General features: G+C 36.7%; 1 protein-coding gene across 1 annotated transcript; it reads right to left on the bottom strand.

Annotated features, from left to right (window-relative positions):
* Positions 1-11709: 11709 nt before the first annotated feature.
* On the bottom strand, positions 11710-12204 carry LOC148874740 (senescence/dehydration-associated protein At4g35985, chloroplastic-like). Its single transcript, XM_088962714.1, has one exon. It carries the CDS (start codon positions 12202-12204, stop codon positions 11710-11712), a length of 495 nt encoding a protein of 164 aa, XP_088818840.1.
* Positions 12205-21482: the final 9278 nt, after the last annotated feature.

Here is a 21482-nt window from a genome sequence, read left to right as displayed (position 1 = left end):
GACACCCAAGCAAGCCCCAAACTAGAGCTTCTCATCGAGCCTGCAACTGGAGAATTGTGTTTAGAGGAAGAAATCACCACTGCAACTTCAGTTTGGGACAATGATACACCCAAACAATGGTCCCCCAAAATTTTACCTCTTCTTGTAGTCACATGATCACTTAAGTGATCACATGACTTCCTTTTTAATGGGCCATGTCTAATTAGTCCAATAACTCCATTTTCTTCCATTTGAGTCAAATTTAATGGGCCAGGCCTAATCAGCCCAACATCCCCCCATTATCTACTAAAGTCACGTGTCTATTTAGTTTTTTTTTTTTGTGAATGGACCAAACCATTCAAAGACCTACTAGGAGTTACTTCTCTCTCATTTGTCCCCACCCCGACCCTTTGTTTGAATTTGAACCTGCCACGCCTCCACCTTTTGAGTTCATTAAAGCCTGAGCGAAGGTTTTACACCTGCCCATTGAAATTCTAACCTGCTGCTTCGAATTACCACACTAAGAGGTAGCTTGATTTACACCTTTCGAATTCTGTCTTTTCAGTTTCCTTATTCATGAAACTTCCTAATTTTCTCTATTCTCCTCTCTTTCCAAGGTTTCCTCGAGACCAGATTTTGGCCGCATCAATTTCATCTTCTCTAGTCCTTCCACCATTGAGCTTCTACAGAGGAGGCTATCCAAGCTTTGAACATTTGACCATTTGAGAAAACATCTGTAGAACGTGGGATGAGTTCTGGCTTCGTTCCATTCACCTCTATATGCACAGCTCGGAGATCTGAGGCATCCACAGTCGAGAGTTCCCCACCAGACAACTTTGCAATTCTGTTAAAAATCTCATCCGACAATAGATGATAAGGCAGCCCCAGAATTCTCATATCAATGCTATCTGTTGGGTTTATAGTTTTCTCATTACAACTTGGGGACCATCTTCCTACCACTACCATTCCTTGCTTTGTTACTGCTGACACAACTTCAAAGTCCGGCCAGGGATTTTTACAAAGAATCACAACCTTCTACCCATCAACAGGAATAATCTACAGCATTTTTTATACCTTCAAAATTTGTTGAATCTCTTCACCCAGGGTTTTCCAATCTGTAACATCCTTACTCATGGATAATACTAATTTGTTCTCCCATTCTGTTTTGGCTTTATTGATCCACATTCTCATTGACCCTAATCTTGCGTCAATCTAAACATCCTTATCTGTATTGGTTCCCTTATTTTGTGTTTCCTTCTAGTCTGTTAATTCCATCTTCTCTTCAAGATTCTTCTGACCCTCTTCCTTTCTGATCGGAGAACTTCATCTTTCATATACTGACACTAGAAAATCCTGCATTGCTTGTATTAGTTTATCCCAACTCGATGTTTCTCTCCCTTCAGGGAAGCAAGTGAACTGTTTCATACCATCTCCATAATATTCGTATATACCCACAAATCTTCCCTTTTTGTTTTCTCTTCTTTCAGCAACATACCTTCTTCCCTCTTCCACAAGACTATACTTCCATTCTATTGTTCTCAAAGTTCTCTTCGCTCCCTCCAGGAATCCCTGAAGCCAAGATATTGCTTTCTCTTCAAGAATCAACGAAGCTTTTCTCAGTTCCACTACCTTCAGGGCAACTCCTCTTCTTGTCCAAACTTCTTCCAAGACAACCGTTTTTGCCTCGATCTTCAGAACTCTTCTCCATCTCCTTACTGGTGCAAACTCCTTCCTTAAGTACATAGGTCCTCATTCAATAGATACATTCATCTTGGACCACAATATTCATCCTTACATTGTTTGTGTCAATCTTTAACATCCTTACTGAATTTTGCAATCTTGATCTTAACTACAAATAAGCAAGGTCATTGTAGGAACTTACATGGATCTTCAATCCTACTTAGACCTTTCCTTACTCCATTATTGCAATCTCAAGAACATCTGACTCAGATTGGGACATTCTATCTCTAGAAAATCTACCTCTACTACACCTCCATCACACTCTCAAATTCCCATATCTCGTTAAAAAGAAAGCAGTTGAAGGCAGTTGAGAGCAGATTCCACGCCTTTTAACTATCAATGCATATAAAACACAAACATAGTACTATTTGTTGTTCAATGGGTATCCCATTAATTAACCATTTCATAATAAACGTTGATAAGTCATGCTAAGCCAATCATCAAAATGTTCATTTTGTTTGGTTTCTATCATCTAAACCATCCAAAGCACATGGGACCCCAACACTAACAACACAGTCTTAATGCATGCTCGAGAACCAAATATTTGAAAACTACAAGAGAAATAAACTATAGATTAAGATAAGGAAAACACACCTTTGGTTAAAGAGTATCTTTCATATAATTCAGAGTTGATAGCAACCACCTATAAAATTAGCCATAAGAAACACTGTCATAAATGTGAAAAAGAATGACCTAGAAAATAAATAGAAAAAGGCAAATAAAACTCTCATATAACTAAAATTTTGGAGTAAAAATAGAAAAAGATTATTTACCAGTTCAATTAATTATTAGTTAACGATTAACAAGCTATTTAAACAGACTGATTAATTCTTTTCGTTAATTGTAGTTTCCTTTTTGTAAACCTGTCACGGATTGATACATAGTGGCATGAATTGCATACATCAAGTGTGTAGCACTGTACTATATAGGGACCTTTTGCCTTTGAATACAATATGCATTGATTCACTTTCACACACACACAGGTTCTGAAATGGATGAACTAAATGACTTACTGATATCTATGGATAAAATTACTAAATAATAAAAAAATCTGAGGGTATATGAATTAGTAATCGATGCCACCTCAGCTTCAACCATGAATGAACTTGCAACCTCATGGAGTTATTCACTAAAAGACAACTTATTAAGCCATTCAATTCAACTACTTCAGCTGTAATCAAATAGGCCCTTACACATAATGCAAGTGTTCTAAAAACTCCTATTAAATTAGATATCAAGGCAAAAAGGCAAAGATAAATGGGTTCAAATCTAACTCCATCACCAAAAGCTATTTTATGTCGACATTACATCTAGAACACCAAATGTGGTTTCCAACTTCATTGGAAATGCTAGGACCCACCTATAAGCCATTGCTTCCTATATTCATACTGAAAATATTTACATTTAATTTATATTTGTATATATGCTTTTATGGAACTATTGATACAAGTAAACAAAGAAAACATAACAAAAGAAAGTTTTGTAGCGAGTATCTAATATGTCACACCCAAATGATTTGTTTGCTCTAACCTCAGAGTGGCAAGGACATTGAGATATTCAAGATAAATTAGGAAATGAAGTATTAAAATTCCTAAGCACAACGATTGATTTTCATATTAAGAAAAAAATTCTACTAATTTTATTGGGCTACATATGGATATTAATATATTATTCCTAAGCTTGTAATATAAGGAACTTACCATGGGACCTCCTTCACAACCTTTGGGTTATTGAAGATTTGAGCAGCCCTGTATCACTTGTTTGCTGGTATAGGCTCCTATGGTGTCCAATCATAACAATGGGATATGCAAATATTTGTTTCTATTTTACTTCTGGATGTAGCAATTTCTTTTCAAACTATTACTTCACTTTCAAATGGCACTTACCTGACACAGTATCTTTAGTTTTAGTTTCATTCTATTGTTCAAGTAGGAAAACTTGAGATGACTTTAGGAAAAAAAGAAACAATGAAATAACTACTCTACTGAAAAAGTTTTAATTCAGAATTACAAAATAATTACAAAATAGAAGGAATAATCAATAGAAGCCATTAATTGATAAAAATAAATTAATGGAAGCCATTAAGACTAATCAATCAAAAATAATCTAAACAAAAAGCAATTTACTACCTACTATAACAAATCAACCACAATTAACTTGGTAGAAAGGACACAAATCAATCAATGACCAAATGATTGTAACAAAGGATGGGAAGAGGTATGCAATGTTAAATTCTACTTTACTAATTTTTGACGACTTCTTCCCTCTAAGGTTTTGACCGTGCATGTGTAAATACATGCACATTCACATATTTGGATGCACATTACACTAGATTTGTTTAATTGCGTTAGGGAGTAGTGCATGGGTATAACAACTTGTATAAGCAATGAGTAAATGCATGCAATATTTTTCCATAATTGGTTTTTTATTTCATATTCAAAATATAAGAAAAACATAACTTTTGCGATGCCAATCAAATTATACAAATCAGTAGAAACTAAACAAGATTCTTCTAAAGTAACTATGCAATTTAAGTGACCTGACACATTAGTAATGAACCAACAATCACAAAATCAACTAAATTAAATAAAAGAAACAAAGACTGATTAAATCATATTAACTGTAATGAAAAACAAATTAAGTAAATGTGAAGTAACCTATTGGATCCTAAAAATAAGCAGGAAAGAAATAACCATTAAAGGAAATGTCCACATTAATGGAATAAAAGGAAAAAAAAAACTCAAATGCAGGACAAAGAGATCTTTCTAACCTTTCAACCTGAAAGCAAGATAGCAATTAAAGAACAATGATAAGATCATGTAGTCAATTAAAAAATAATATAATATAAATTTGAATGTTGAAACACCAATTCATACCATGTTTCAAAAAATAGGATACGATAATCTCCTAAAGTCCACAAACTCAAATAATATAAACTCCAAGTAAGCGATTCAAAGCGTTGAAGTCAAAATTGTCCTAAAATCAACAAACTCAAATAGATAATATTAATTTAAATGCAAAAACCAATTTAATCAATAACCATTTAGGTTCATTCCTTGTTTCACAAAATAGAAGACTACAACCCCCTAAAATCTACAAAGTCAAATAATATAAATTTCAAAGTAAGCCTTAGTAGCAAAATGATAGATTATATCTATGAAGAATATATTTCAATATCCTACCCTTTAAGTAACTTTCCCTATGATACTACTATTCCTTTAACCTATTAACAGTTATTTTCATACTTGAAGATAAGTCTTATGCCACCATTGTCCTTATAGTAATAACCACAATTGGCTTCATAGGTAAGTCACGTGTAACAACCACAATGGGCTATCCTCCATTGTGTAGCCCCATAGAACAAAAGTTAATCAATAAAATTCATCATTTGAATGTTACACTTGTAAAACATAGGCCACATGCGAGATTGAAATACACTCCAAAACTTGTAAAGTTCTATTTTTATGATATTTCAATGGATGGAAATTGTCAGGTGCCAATTGGTTAAGAAAAGTAAATTCTTCTAAAACTTGGAGGATTGATATTTGGGGCTGGATCTTTGAAGTAAATAGCTCCGTTTTGCCACGTTGCTGTCCTTTTTGGAATTGTTGGACTCTAGGTGATTAATCCATGAGAAATGCTCTCATGTTCCTTGGAATAATGGATTCATCATAGGGGATCACTTGGATTAAAATTTGAATGGAAGGAGTTATCTCAATGCATCAAATGTAAAAGGTAAATGATCATCCATGACCTACTTGGGGCTAAGAAAACCATGGGTTCATATAATTCTTATATACCTTAAGCTAATTTTGGTAGTTGATGGCAAAATGTCTATGGAGAAATTAACCAAACACACGGAGTACGTTTTAGTAACCACCCAATCTACACTTCTTCTAGATTTTTCAGTAAGTTAATTGAACAAACACATTAGTTTGTCCTTTAAAAAGAATGTTACTAGAACCGAAGAAAAATGTCTCGTATTCAAATTGGACTTGTTTAAGAAAAGAAACGCATGCATAACTAAGTTTAATGGATGAGCTCAACATATTTATTTTCAGAGAAAAAATTATAATCAAAATTTAAAATACATTAGGTAGAAGTAGTTTACTATTAACTCTTATGTTGCTGGAATGCTAGAACCATGTTAATGAGATCTTATTTGTCCTACCTGACTGGCAATCGTTCAATTATGCCTTCCGACAAAACCGATTTTGATGAGAAAGAAACAAAACCGATTAACTTGGCATAATCGGCCCTTTCATTATCATCAAAGGTCGAACTTAAAGTAGAAGAACACTTTGCGTTCCATTTGCAACAAGTGTCCAAAAGAAAAATCTATAGCTTTCATGTTCGCCTATTCTGCTGCCATTTTAACACGTATAATTTCTCTAAAAATGGAAATTTTTGATAATGGGAGTAAAAGTGGAAATATGAAATTAGGGTATTTTGACGATAAACAATGAACCATTCTTATTTTTATTAATGGGTTATATATATATATATAGTTTTTCAATAAAATCCATGCGTAGAAAATGTGTGCAATGAAAAACTGAGTCCAGATCATTGCACACATTTTCTACGCATGGATTTTATTGAAAAACTAGGAAATACATGGATTCTTGAATTCCTGGTGAATCACATATCATATTTACAAGGTATTTAGCAGACCAGTAAACAGAAAGATGAGTCAAGTTATATACATACTGAAGAGACTTCTAAATCTTCTAGTAGCTTAAGTATGATGCCCATATGCATCTGCTCAATCTAATTTCCTGGCTCCTCCTTTGTCTGTATCTTATGTATGACTTGTGCTGCATCATAAAACAGAAAGACTTGTATCTTTCACCTTTTGCTTTCTCCAAGCCCCTGATTATGGCTCTTATTTGAATCTAAAACAAGAGAGTTTGATGTGGGAGGCATTTGATGGGCAAGAACTTATTATTTTGAATTTGAGTTAAGCCTGGTCACCTCTTGGCTGGAAGGAAAGGTCATTTGCCAATTTTGCTACCTGTTCAAGCTTCTCACATTTTTTTTTTAAACTCTAACATAAGAAATGAGCATTTTCCGTATTCATTCCTTCAAACTATTATATTATTTTGAATTCTTTGTATATAAAATAGTAGAAAAAATAATTTTCTTTTCTTTTTTAATTATTGAGCTTCAATTATGAGAAGTACATAAATTAAGTGCTTAGCATAAGATCAATAACTAAGTCAAAAAAGAAATTTTAAATTTGAATTGAACATGATAACCAAAGGCTCATGTTAGATGCTTTCCTCTTGCTATTCAATCATAGCAACCATGAAACAAAACTATATTAAATAAATTAAAAAAAGATAAAACGTGATGACACATGGAAAGGAGCAATGTTTCTCTAAACTTTTATAGAAAAAAGAAGGCTGGTTCACTCCCTGTTATTAATTAGACAATGGGAGAGAACATAAAATCAATAAATTATTTGATGGAAGTGGTTTTATAATTGAAATAGATGTTTTTTATGCATGCTTTAAAAAAAAAAAAAGAAAAATGTTTTCGAAGAAAAATAGGCATTTGGATTAATTGTATGCATTGGAAACATTTTGAAATTTAAGTTATATTCATGTTTTGGGTGGAGGAGGGATTATGGTAGAGTAATATTAAAAAACTTTAATAATAAAAAAGTGTGGAGGTGGGAGATGAATCCAATTGGTGATTTGTATATGATAAAGATGAATAAAATAGAATTCAATTTCTAATATTTTCTTTCATAATATAAATTTAGAAATATAAATAGGGAGATGGATATAAGAATGGGATCTAATTCAAGCATCTTTAATTGTCTTACTAAATTTTTATTTTTAATATTCCACATCCTTGGATTAATTATATTAATAATTTTTAACAAAAATAATAAATTACTGCTATTTAATTAATAAAATAATTATTTTTCCACATTATCCATTAGTGTTCTATTTTATTTATTTTACTTTATTAATGATGAAATGTTATAATTTTTTGTCAGTGTTACTTAAATATTTAAAATACTTTAATATGTTTAAATATATAAAGTTAGGTTGTAGTCATAATTAAATTAAGCTATAGATTAACTTTTTTAGTCATAATTAAATTAATTTAAGTATGATCTCGAGGTTTAATACTTTAGATTGGGCTTTGGTTGATCCTCAACCTAATCCAACAACCTAAGAGCAATGTGACCTTCATAACTAGGGCCTGCTCATTTCATCTTAACTTTTATTTCTTAAGATGAATCTTTTAATTTTAAGAGAAAAATGGCTTCTCTTATCTCTTATTTCTTAAAGTACAAACATACAACTTTTTGTTTTCCAATGATACTCCAAAAAATACAAACAAAAACTCTTATATATGTGGTCAAAATAGATATTTGATAATTTTTAGAATTTAGAACAACATTCTTTGCATTCAGAGTTCAGAGGAAAGAAAAGTTCACAAATAACAATATACCTCTTAATGTAATTATTGCATTTTCAAATGTCAGACTTCAGAGCAAACGAACAGGCCCTTAGATTGAACCAAACTGAATACAATCCATGCATGCGTTATTTTTGAGTTTTAACTATTTTTAGACAAAAAATTATTCATATTAAACCTGAAGGAGATATAGGGGATGGGCTACCCCCATTGTGTAGCCTAATATTGAACCTGAGGTTTAAGACTTCAAGTTGAGCTTTAGTTAAATCCTCAACTTGACCCAACCCCCTAAGTTGCACCCCAAAGAGCAATGTGACATTCATAATTAGATTGAACCAAACTGAGAACAACCCATGCATGCATTATTTTTGGGTTTTTAACTATTTTTAGATAAAAGAATATTAATATTGAACTTGAAGGAGCTCTAGGGGATGAGCTACTCGTGTAGCATAATGAACCAAACACATAAAAGATCTTAGCCTATATTTTGATAGTGTATTGATAATTTTTATTTTTTGAGAAAAGTTAACTGATTTCATTTAACAAAAAGAGGGGTACACAAGAGGGTGTACAAGGAGAAAAAGAAAGAAAAACAGGGATCAAACCCCTGAGAATTACATGGGGGGTGGATCTTATCACAGTACAAAATTTCTAAAAGAGCACCTAATTTTTCTAACCCATCTGCAAGAGCATTGAGCTCCCTTGGGATCCAGTGCAGGTTTGCATTTGAAGCTGCCAATAAATCCCTTGCTTCTGCTAGGGAGTGACTGAGTCTCCACGGTGTAGCCTCCTGTCTTCCTAGCCACTTTATGGTGTTAGCTGAATCTCCCTCTATGGTTAAGTTTTGAATGCCTAGCCTGTAGATTAAGCGGATCCCTGTAAGTGCAGCCATGGCTTCAGCCTTAGTAGAGTCAGCTGTACCTATCGGTCCGCTGTACACCCAGCAGATGTTTCCATTTTCATCCCTTAGCATTCCTCCAATACCAGCAGATCCGGGGTTACCTGAAGCACCTCCGTCGAAGCTTAGGGTCCATGTTTCTCATATCCTAATTAAGGGGAGGCCTCCTGTAAACTGTGGGGGGGAGGAGAAAAGGAAGAGACCAGCGTCCTAGTTGAGGTCATTTATAGAGGCTCCTTTAAACTTGTCCGAACTAGCTGCCCACTGTTTACAGAGATAGGTGATGTGTGAGATCAAATCAGGCCTTGATCTTGCCCTATTCTCGAAAAGGCAGTTATTCCTTTCTTCCCAAACTCCCCGAAGCACAACATGCAGAATTATTTGCCTAAACACCTTGCATTTCTTTCTCAATCCTTTGCCTTGCCACTGGTGAATCAGGTCCTGAAGTTGATTTGGAGCAGCCCAGCTATACCCAGCTAGCTGGAGGAAATGACACCAAATGTCTCTGGTTTCCTGACAATGGATGAAGAGGTGATCTACCGGGTGGGGTTTGCAGACATGGGAATCTAGAGAGTTAGGAGAGATGTAAACTTCTCTGAGAGAAAGGGAGCTCAGTTCTAACATTCAAATATTATTATCTTAGATTTGGATGTTAGAATTTGCGTTAACTCCATTTGAACCAACTAAAATTTGAATCCAATAAAAAATTATTATTTTATGTATATATGTAGTATAATTATACATACATACTATGTATAATTATAAGAAATTTATAATTGATAAGTTTAACATTTTATTTTTATATACATTTATTATACATATATATTTTAAAAATAATTATTTTTTTGGTTGTAGATTAAAGCTGAAGATGATCCAAAACCTGACATAATAATCAGTTGTAAATGCGGATGTGGATGCATTTGGATCTAATTTGAATCCAATCTATTTATAATCTTATTGTTCGCATTATGTGTGGGGTTGGTGTAGATTTGAGCTAGACCTATCTTAGAAGAAAATAGTTGCTTGAGACTGAAAATTTGCATGTCTAGCCGGGTTTGGGCTAAAATGATCATCCTTAAGTAGAAGGAGTCTTATGACATTTATAATTAGGCCATTATTATTATTTTAATTAATTTTTATAAATTTTATATGGAATTCAAGTGGTTTATTTTATTACTTTTAATAAATCTGTACTTTTTATTATTATTTTAATTATCCAATTAATATTAGTTATTTTAAGTAAAATTCAAATGTATCTTAAATTTTAATTTATGAACTACTAATTTTTATTAATTTCTTAACTTTTAATAGTTGCTATATAAAAACCTTTTAAAATATATTTATTTTTATTAATTTTAGCTATTAGGTTTCAAATGATAGATTTTTTCGACAATTAATGAGTTAATAGGATTTGAATATGAATAGGGTGGCAATGTTCCTCGTCCCATCAGGTACTTATCTTTTCCAACCCCATTAGGTCAAGAATTGCTTTTAGTTTATTAGATTAATGGGGTGAGGAGAGAGAATAAACTGAAAAAGAAAAAAGACAAATAAAAAACAAAAAGAGTAAATAAATTTTAAGTAATTTATTGGAATAATTGATAGGAGAGAGAATTAGTAGAGTGAGTTATTATGAGAGAGAGAGAGAGAGAGAGAGTTAATGGCATGTATAGCCCTCAAAACTAGTTTCTATTTGACATAGAGTATATTATCAAGATTATGTTGGACACTTTGGGGTTTATCAATACAAAATTTTGAAAAAAAATTGTCTTGTCACATCACATACCAAAAGTCGTATTGATCTACTCAAAATCCAAACCGGTATGGGTTTTGGGGTGGGAATAGGTTGGGAGGTTTAGAGAGGCAGGTAGATTCTAGAATTTACAAAACCCTCCTCGAACCCATGCCCCGTTGCCAGCCCTGCTAAAAAGGTTTTATTAATTTTAAAATGAGCAAATTTCTTAAACTACCCATATGGTTTAGCTAATTAACTATTTTACCCTTACTGTTTACATATTGTCTTAAATTACCCCTAAGTTTTCTAACAATTGACATTGTCGTTAAGTACTAACAGAAAAAAAAATATCGAATTTACCCTTCACTATTCCTCGAATTTTCAAAATAAAGCCCAATTGATGAAAATTTTCAAGAAGATGAGGAAGTAGATTGCTGCTCCGTCTCTGTCTCTGTCTCCATCTCCGTAACCTCAACAAATGATCCGGTGCTGCTTCCATTGCTCCCATAGTTGTTGTTACTAATGCAATTTGATCCTTGTGCCAAGGCATATAATGAGTGATCACTAAGCTTGAAAGTCGACATTGATAATCTTCAGGCTCAAAGTTGGCTGCTATGCAATTACTTAAAATTCAGGTTAAGAAAACAATAGAGTAGGTTTCAGGGAGGTTAATGGCTAGGAGTAACTATGCTTGAGAATCTTTGTTTAAAATTTTGGCTTCTTATTTTTTTATGAATGTTGTTGCTACACTTGGCAATAGAAGCTTCATTTTGATTGATGCTTGGAAATTTCTATATATTTCCATGAAAATAGAAACACCCGTGCAATAATATTTTGCTATTTTTTAATGTACTTTCAGAAAAAACGATCAACTCCAACCTTCTTGGTATAAGCATTGCTACACTTGAATGCCCTTCACAATCTCTTATGTTCCTTCAACAATGGCCTTTGCTAAAACCCCGTTGTAGTCTTCAATCCTCGGTGCAAAATCCCTCCAATCGACAACCCCAATTTGTGTTTGTGTAGAACACCCAGTAAAGAATGAATGTTCCTTTAACAGGAAATCCAACGAACCTAAATCACCTTTGAACTGTTCAGGGAAAGACACATCGTAGCTCAAAGGATCATCTTTCATGGGCAATGAGAAGAGGTGGTGGATTGTGTCGAATTTCACCATTGGCTCATCTTTTGTTAGAGGCCATTGGAGTTCATCACCAACTTTTACAATTGTGGTGAGGGAAATGCCATCCTCTGTGAGCTTGACAAGCTTTGCAAGTTCCACGGCCTCTCCTCCTTCCATTGGGTGAACTATACGACCTAGGATCTCTAACAACGTTTCTTCTTTAGTTCTTTTGAACCTCCACAGAAGTTTCAAGCTTAGTGACCGCTCATTATATACCTCAGCACATGGGTCTGTCATAACCTTACCATGTTCAACATCAGTGGTTATTCAGCCTTTAGTGATTTTGCTCTTGTATATCTGATAGGCTTCTGCAAGAATTTAAAATACTTGAATCTTTGTTGATGTGTAAGAGCAGCAACTGACAGAGCCTTGCAAGTATGAGAACTTATCCAAGGGTTGCGGATTCATCCTCTTCAAGCATTGTAGTGGAGCCCTTGGACTCGAAAACTAGAATCCTTACTAAGAATGTGTTTGGTACTGTTTCTACCTTAAACATTTTGAGTTGAATAATACTAATATGTGAAAGAGATTTTCTTGTGTGAAACTATTTATGTTTCTATTCAACATCCGATATCAATCCATAACTTCATTCGAATATGATTTAGAATCCCATATAAAACAGATAAAATTTTGGACCCACCCCTATCCACCACAATGGGGCAGTTTTTTTTTTTGCTTGAAGGATGGATTTTGGGTCAGAGACAGGTTTTGGATTCTACAACCATATGAGTACAGGTAGGTATGGTATTAGGCTAAACCCGACCTTTCCCAACCTGCATATTGTTGGAAAGCATATAAACTTTATGTATTGAGTATTGAATTTAATAATATTTTGAATTTTATGTGAACGATAATTGATAATTTATTTATTTTTTAAATATCTTAATCAAATAATTGAAAATTTTGTTATTTATTTATGTTATTTTACTTATTTATTACTTATATATAATAAGAAAATAAGAAATTAGATACAACCATACAGGTTCTAAACCCAACCTGCTCTTAGGGAGAGCTTTGCATTTTCATGTAAAGAGAGGATTTAAATATTCAAAATCCAATCCGCTATAAATTTTGAGGCGGGCACACGAATATGATCTAAAATTTGTAAAACCCTCCCATGACCGGCCCCATTGCCATCCTGATGCTATTTCTTTGGCACCCTTCACTCCTTCAGGCTTTCAAGTGATCAGTTAGCAATTTCCAATATATTTGTTATAGAAAAGAACATGGTATTTTGGTCTGTCAGACGATTAGTATTGGGTTAGTGAAAGCTTAACCAAACGGTTAGGATTTGGTTTGTCCTTTGCCTGTTATGAGAAGCAGTGGATGCTGCAAAAATTTTAATAAAAAGGCCCCACCCTTGGATGCATCAAACAATTGCTATTCATGTGCAAGAGAAACAAAAAATCCATCTGTAGGTGCCATAGACTCCACATTCACCATGGCTTGGTCAAGCCTCTGAAGGTCTGGAGAGGACGACCAAAAAGAGAAAATGTGAGGGGGAATACTAGTTGTAGAGGACAGTGGGAGAAGAGCGTAGGAGGGACTATGAAAGATAGAGAAACAGAGTGAGAACCCCTTTGAGAAACCCTAGGTCAAGGTTATATGATGATGTTTATTGGGGAAGAGTTATTTCCCCTTTTATAGAGAAGACCTCAAGGCTATAAGGTGAATGATCTAAAAGGAGACATTTCCTATTAGGAGAGGGAATCTTTATGTAATCTATTAAGGGATCACTGGTGGGGCTTCGCCATGTATCTAGTGAGATCCTTCAAACACAAAGTTTCTTTTCTCTTAAAGATTCTCAAGTGGTACATGTATACGTTCCCTTATGGGTTTCCTAGTGGCCACATGTTAAAGGACAAGATCTGGTTGGCGATGTTATCGCAAGTTTCAGGCGACACCCATTGTTCACCGTGGGTCCCAAGAGGAGTTTTATACTCATCGAAAGTCTTGGATGTTCTCCCATGCTTTTTGTAGATTCTGGGTAGCTTTTAAGCTCATCGCAATTTTTGTGGTGGATATTAAGATCATTGCAAGTCTGTAATGGTTATTAAGCCCATCGTAGGTTCTGGGAGATTTCACGTGTTGTTAGATTTGCACTCGTGGCCTTTGCAATTTAATTGGGCTGATAAAGAACTACATGTACTTGCAATTAGCCCCGCTGCTTATTGATAAGAGTATTCTTGTCGATAAGCATAAGTTATCCTTTCTTCTTAGTGAATTTTGAGCTGCGGTGGATGAATCTAGTGATTATACGATTTTTTACTCTTAGTGCTCCAAGTCGTACACCTTATTTGCCAAGATTTCAATATCAACCTGTTCGGCAGATTCTTGACCAATCTGGTCCCCGACTTCTGGATTGGCCTTCTCATAGTCGTTGGGTTGTTCTTCTAGGATAGGGGAAAGGTTGATTCTATGGGTGGCCATCATGACTCTGTTGATAGAAGTTTGTAGTCTACTCTTAGTTCTTGAAATTTCTACTCTTAGGAATGTATGCTCACTTGGTTGGGTTGTGTGAGTGTTCCTATTCCTAGGGTGCGTGGTGGTGATAGTTTTTAGTTTGGGTAGATTATCCCCCATGCTTATCAATAAGCCTTTCTATTTTTTTATGCATCCTGGTATTATTTGGGCAACGTGTGGGGAGTAGTTGTTTCAAGTTCGTCCTCCACCTGGTTCTTGATTTTATCTTTGGATTTTGGCATCGGTTGTTCTGGTCGTTGGGGTAGAATGATTTTGTATACTCAGCCCCTATCTTTTGTCGAAGTGCTTTGTATTTCAGCTTTTTAATCATTTGGAAAAGTTCTCATCCCCCCTATTTCATGATAGGAAGTGCTTTGTCAAAAGGCACCTTATGGTTTGATTTTCGGCCCTGTTGTTCGGTTAAAAACTGAACCGAATAAACCAAATTTTCAAAAACCGATATACCATTTGGGAAATCGAACTGAAACCGAACAAACCAAATTGATTTTTTTTGTTACTTCGATTGATTGGGTTAAAACCGAATCTACTTGATACACTTGATCTTTCCTGTGCATTTGTGCAAGTGCATCTGAAATTTACACTACAAAGTTTAAGCAAAGCACTTAAAAACTAAAGAATCTGGTGGCTAAAAATTTCCACAGTTCAGATTCGGAGGCTAACAAAAATGACAGGAAGAACTGAAGATTGAAAGGGAAAAATAGAAAAAAAAATACTTGTACTTAGAGATTCAAATGGCTAAGAAGGAAACACAAAACAGGGAGGGAACTAAAATGAACCAAAAAAACTAAAGATTAAAGGAGACTCGTCGGACTCTATCACTTGCCGCCGCCCGCCCGAAAAGTTAGTTTGTTGGATGTTGGACCTCGGAGTAGTGGAATTGGAACTCGTAGTTTGCTGCTACTTTGTTCACAAAGACACTCACCGCTACAAGGGACTCATCGACTCGGGGCTTTTGTCTTTTGAGGTTCGAGGAAGATGAAGGTTAATGGTCAAAGAGACAAAGACTAATGGGTTTTTGGGTTTTGACCAAAGGCTTATAACCTTTGGCTTTTCATTATATTTGCATGTTTACCAATTTAAACCCTAAAAGTTTGGTTTTTTCAGTTAATCGAAATATTAAATCTCACAACCGAAACCGAAAACCGAAGTTTGGCAAACCGATATTTAAAACCGAAACCAAATCGATTTTTCGAAATAACCAAATCAAAAACATCAAAACCGAATTTTTGGTTCGGTTATTCGGTTTCAACCAAATTATGCTCACCTCTACCAATAGGAGTCATTCTATCAAGAAGAGTGAGAAATTAGATCAAACTGTCAACCCCTTATTTCTTGATGGAAGGCGTTTTGTTAAGAAACATTCGAGAGAGGAAAAGATTGAGCCAAGTCTGTAGTACCCCATTTCAATTATTTTGGGGTTGGGTTAAGTATGTTTTGTTGAGAGATGTATATAGGACCTCAAGCACATTGATACGTGTTAAATATTGCTAGAACATCCAAATGATCTCGCAACACTGTTGATAAACATATATTGTGATTGATATGTTGTTGATAGGGTTACTGGTGGGTGTCTAAAAAATAGGAGGGGTTCAATGATAGTTTTACGAATCTATATTTGGTAAGTGAAGTATCAGGTAGGGGGAAAATATGGCACAAAGGTGACATAAAATCCCCAATTTAGTGTGCAAGATTTTGGAACATGCTAATGCTCTTGCGATGTAATTTTAACATTTGTTGCGATTGCTTTCTTATAGCATACCAATATTCTTGTAACAATAATATCGTAGATCATTTATTTCAACTATGTGTTGCATATATATAGTCACACAGTTTGGTCAATGTGTTGAAAAAATTAACAATCAAATTAAAATAGTGTTTTCCCACTAGTTTTTGGGTCGAAGCTCACTAATGCCATGTTCTTGAACAATTGTTTGATTATAGTAAGCTTTGTGATCTACTATAGTAGGGGGAGGATATGTTGTCGCACTTGGGGTTTCCAAGGAATATGTCATTGCACCTGAGGTTGTTAGGGAATATTTTGTTGCACCTGGGGTTTCTAGGGCCTTCCTGAGGTTACTAGAGAATATGTCATCGCGCCTGGGGTTGCTAGGGAATATGTCATCGAAATTGGGGTTTCCAGGGAATATGTCATTGTACTTGGGATTGCCAAGGCTTATTATAACAGGGGTGTCAGTCCAGAGGTAGTGCTCGGGTCTGGTAGACCAGCCCTGTAATGAGTAATTTGCTTTAGCATTAGTGGTTGTTGCTCAAGACTTCCCTGTGATGCTACAAGAATCATGTTAGCTAGCTGCAACATATGCAATCAATGGGTAGACATTTTCTTAAAACTCATTTTTTTAAAATCCTAAATTAATTTGGAATCGTGTGAAGTGATGAGAAAAGGCCAGATTGGAAATAATTTTTTGGGGGTGGTAGTGAAGATAAGTTTTGAAAATATTTTTTCGACTACAAATACCATGTTGGAATAATATGTTTTGAAAATCAAGGATAAGGAGAGTGGACCGCGAGTTGCTCTTAGAGCCTAAGGGCTAAGGTGCCGAGTTGATAAAAGACCTCGGCACCACAAGAGACCCAGTCAACTCTTCGGCATGGGCAAAATCAAGGATAAGGAGAGTGGACCACGAGTTGCTCCCAGAGCCTAAGGGCTAGGGTGCCAAGCTGATAAAAGACCTCAGCACCACATAAGGCATAGTTGCCTCTTTTGCATGGGTAAAATAAAAAGCAGTTTGCATTTAACACAAGAAAGAGAACAAAGGAAAGACTAGTTTGCTCTCAGCACCATGATGAATGCAAACTTGGCCAATCTCTTCACTTTAGTTTTAGGCTCCGGATTGAACTCACTAGCTACTCTTTTGAGAACCAGTTCGAGTGACACTGTGTTGAAGTCTACCTATGTGGAGCGACCTAATAAAGCAATCACACAGTTAGAACCCCTTCTTGAGGATGACATGATGAGATTCGCTCTTGAGGTACTTAGCCGGATTGCAGAACCCCTTGATGGTCACATCCCTAATAAGGTAGATATCCTCGGGGTACCTGCTCCACCTCTCCTCGAGAAAATGAATTCACTCTCGTGCCCCGAAAATCAAGATGGCGAGGTCCTGTGTAAGGCTACAAACACTCAAACTCTTTCGACCTGAGAAGCGAATTGGACCAATGCTTACGACTACGAGCTCATGAAATAGTCATTCCGAGTCAAAAGGAATGATCTACTCCCTTCAATGAGCTGCCCTTAGCTCGGGGCAGGGGCAATTAATGAGGGCAGATTTGGCCCTCCAGTCACATCATGACACATGGCATCTTAGAATAGTTGGATGACACATGGACACCACCTAACCAATGATTTGGAGTCCCAGATCGCGGTTCATCTTCACTCAGACCTAGCGACTTCAACCATAACTTAGACAAGCTAGGAGCACTTCGTCTAGGGCCGACCTTTAGCACATCGTCACTGGCCGATGTGACCTCGCATGAGGAGCGACCTCCCTCGAGGGCTTGCCGACCTGGCTGAGGTCCAGGAGTCGACCTATGAGTTATGCTCGGCAACAAATTCGGTATGCATATTCTAACACTCCCAAGTTCCTCAAAAGTTGACCCACGTACCGAGTGTTCCAGAGGATGATCAATGTGCATGGTGGTTACCTCTGGGGATCTCGGACCGGTCAGGCACAACCTCCTAGAAATATCTGATGTGGTGCATGAGGCCCACACCAAACAATGCCTATATAAAGGCACCAACCCCAATGACACAGGGGGGACACGTGATTAAGTACATTCGTACTCTCATACTTTCTGATTTTTAGCTCGCAATCTACTACAAGAGTACTAGCTTAAGCATCAGAACGACCTCGCCAAGTTAGCCACCCCGGGTTCTCTGTGCCTCATTGTTTTGCAAATCGAGCCTTTATCCAGCAAAAGTATTCCAGCTTGACCTCTAAGTCATTAGACAACAATAAGTAGTTAGAACAATAGGGTGCTGCCAAGAAACCCTTCATCAGTTACCATTGCCCTTCTTTATGTTAACAGTATTGACATTGGACAATGAGTTTTTAGAAAATTGATTCTAATGTTGGCAATGGGGTGATCTAAAAGTTCTAGGGTTCATAGTATTTATTCATATTAGTTTTGATTTTAGGTTTGATCTCTATCCATTACAGGTAACATCTATCGTTCATCTTTAGTCCTTTTATTGATCCGTTGGATTAAATCTCTTCTTCTTTTAAATCCTAAACCCTTTTAGTTAAGCTAGACCCTTAATTATCAGTTCTTCTCTCAATACCTAGTCATTAGAAAATGATGACTTGACTCTATGTATTATCTTTTAATCTCCATCCTCGTAATGTAGAAGATACCATGAGCTACCAGGTTGCTTATACATACATGTCAAGAAGAAAAAAGATTGATGTTGCATACTTAAGGTAGACAATAGACAATCACCCAATAAAGCTGTGATTTGTATTTTACTAACACAGGTAATGAGTGTTGGGACCTAACATGATTGAAAGGTGCTCAACTAATTGAATTTCAGGGATCAACATTGATGTCATGCAATCTGGAAGCTCCCTCATGTCCGATGACTTGGGCTCTGACTTGGACGTCTGCTTAGCTGGGCCGAGTTGTACGGGGCTGAGCTGATGTATTCTACAGGGAGAAGAAGGTAAGAGTGCTTGGGTATCTTTTACCCAGGGAGCGCACTCTGTTGCTTAAGTCAGAAGATGCTTTAAAGTCTTTTGAGAGATTGATAGAGCTTTAGGATGTTTAGTGTGTGTACCTTTCCAACTGAAAATAGGTGCCTTTTATAGGCACCGATGCTCAAGACCCCCTTGGTAACGGGTTTGAACTCTTTGCGGAGCTGTTTCCATTTTGCCTGGCTTGTTAATGCATCAGTTGTGAGATCCTTGCGTCCGTTACGGTTTGTTTGAGTAAAGTCGGGGCGTGCGACACGGTGAGCCATTCTAACGATTGTGATATTGGCACCTTAGGTAGCGAACTGTTGGGGTCAATTAGCGAGCTCTTCCTCATAGGTCACCTTAGGTCCACTCATCTTGGCTGGCTCCTAGGGTAGGTCACCATAATCTTACAGGGTTTGCCTATGCCGAGGTGGAGGTCGGCCTGAACGAGGTGCTCCAAGCTAACTTACTGAGCTGGTCTGTTGACTCAGTGCTGAGGTGTCATCTGGAAACCATGCGTCGCTATACGATTGGGAGGACCAAATTACCCCTCATCAATTGCCCCCCACTCTTGAGCCAGCATTAGCTTGGCGAAGAGGGTAGTTCTCAATATGGTAATTGGTTTGACTGATTCATAGGTCGTGTAGCTTGATTTGTAACTCGATCTGAAGCTGAGTGAACTATGGTTTCCTTTTCAAATTTCAAATCTGGGGAAAGAAGGGAGCACATGTTGGGAAATTTTCAAAAAGAGGCACATGCCTTGGGTGTGCGCTAATTTCAAATTCGAAAAAGAAAATTCCTACACACTGCTAGCTATAGCCCTGCTGTTGGTGTATCAGCACTGCTCATCTTCTAGCTTGGTGGGTTATAAGTATAGGGTTCCTTGCCAAGGTCCCCACACACACTATTTCTTTTTGGAGCTTTCTGGGTGGTGTCTGGTTAGAGGAAGTTGCGAGCTGAGTTGGTCTAAGTTCCACTCTCTACCAGAATCTCGCAATTGTTGTTGTCAGTCTTCTTTTAGCCGAGTTGCTCCGAGTTCCACTCCCAACTGGAATCTCGTAGTTATCATCGCCAGTCTTCTTTCATTCTTTCTGGTGAGTATTTTGGTTTTCACAATGTTTCATAGTTCATCTGGAAGTAGGTTGTCTAATCAAAGGTCAGACAGTGAGGCGAGCTCCTCGAGGGAGGACTCATATGGAGAATACTATGGTGGTGCTTTGGTGGGGAAGAAGCATGAGGCTGAGCGGGTCGTAATCACATTTGGTCCGACCAAGCTATCTGGGGAGTAGATAGTCAAGTTGTGCCATAGGTACCAAATCCCTAGAGAGTTCAACTGGATCGAGCTGCATGCCGATCAATTTCCTTGGGACCACGACCGAGACGTGTTGTTTGTCTATGAGGAGACATTGGATGCTGGCCTCCGCTTCCCCCTTTACCCTTTTATAGTTGCTATCTTGAGGCATTACGATGTGTCTTTGGGTCAGCTCGCCCCTAATACGATTCAAAATTTGGTGGGGCTAATAAGCTTGTGCCACCATAATAATTTCCCATTGACTCTCGAGACTTTCTCCACTTTTGTCCACATGAAGAGAATCTCTATCCCTTTCTACTTCTACCTTCCATTTCACTGTATGTACAAAATGTTGGTTGACTTCCCTAACATGGTTAAGGGTTAGAAGAATAAGTTATTTTTTCTTGCTAAGGATTGTGGCTAGGGTGTAGACACCATCCGGTATAGTAGGTGTTGAATCTTTCCTGAGAGTCAAGATGGTGAATTGCAGGCTGCACTTCAGGAATTTGTCCACAAAAAGGTTCAGGTAGAGAGGGTTCTGGCTGAGCCCATGCTTGTATAGGCTGGCCTGACTCGTGTAGGTAAGTTGGTCATTGGGATGTATACATCTGCATTTTAGATTTCCTTTGTCATCAGTTCAGCTAACTATTTTCCTCTTCTCTAGATTTGGCAAGCTTGGCTTCCATGCTAGCAGTTGACAAGGAGAAGTCTTCTAGGAAGAAGCGGATGGAAGATCACCGTTATTCTATGGAGGGGTGAAGGAATGAGAGATCCATCATATGAATTTCCGAACCCTATAGGAAGGTTGGGCAAAATTTCAAAAATTTCTCTCTCTCCCATCTGGGAATCGTATTTCCTATTTTAGAAAACTGCATTTTCAATGATCAATCTTCAACCAAAACCGGACCACATCTGAAACAAAAAACGAGGAGATGGATATACCTGATACGAAGTAGCAGTAACTCCCAATGAAGGTGATCACGCCCAAGGAGAAGACCAAAACCTACTTCCACTGAAGATGACACAGTGTGATGAAGCAGGATCAGCAG

This window comes from Nelumbo lutea, chromosome 1, assembly GCF_056320005.1.
Source record: "Nelumbo lutea isolate HS-2025 chromosome 1, American lotus-T2T, whole genome shotgun sequence".
Taxonomy (NCBI): domain Eukaryota; kingdom Viridiplantae; phylum Streptophyta; class Magnoliopsida; order Proteales; family Nelumbonaceae; genus Nelumbo; species Nelumbo lutea.
This window is presented reverse-complemented; position numbering and strand designations above follow the sequence as displayed.

What these genes read in the sequence shown, in the direction of transcription:
- LOC148874740 (XM_088962714.1), bottom strand. Translation starts at nt 12,204, where the DNA reads ATGACAGACCCATGTGCTGAGGTATATAATGAGCGGTCACTAAGCTTG.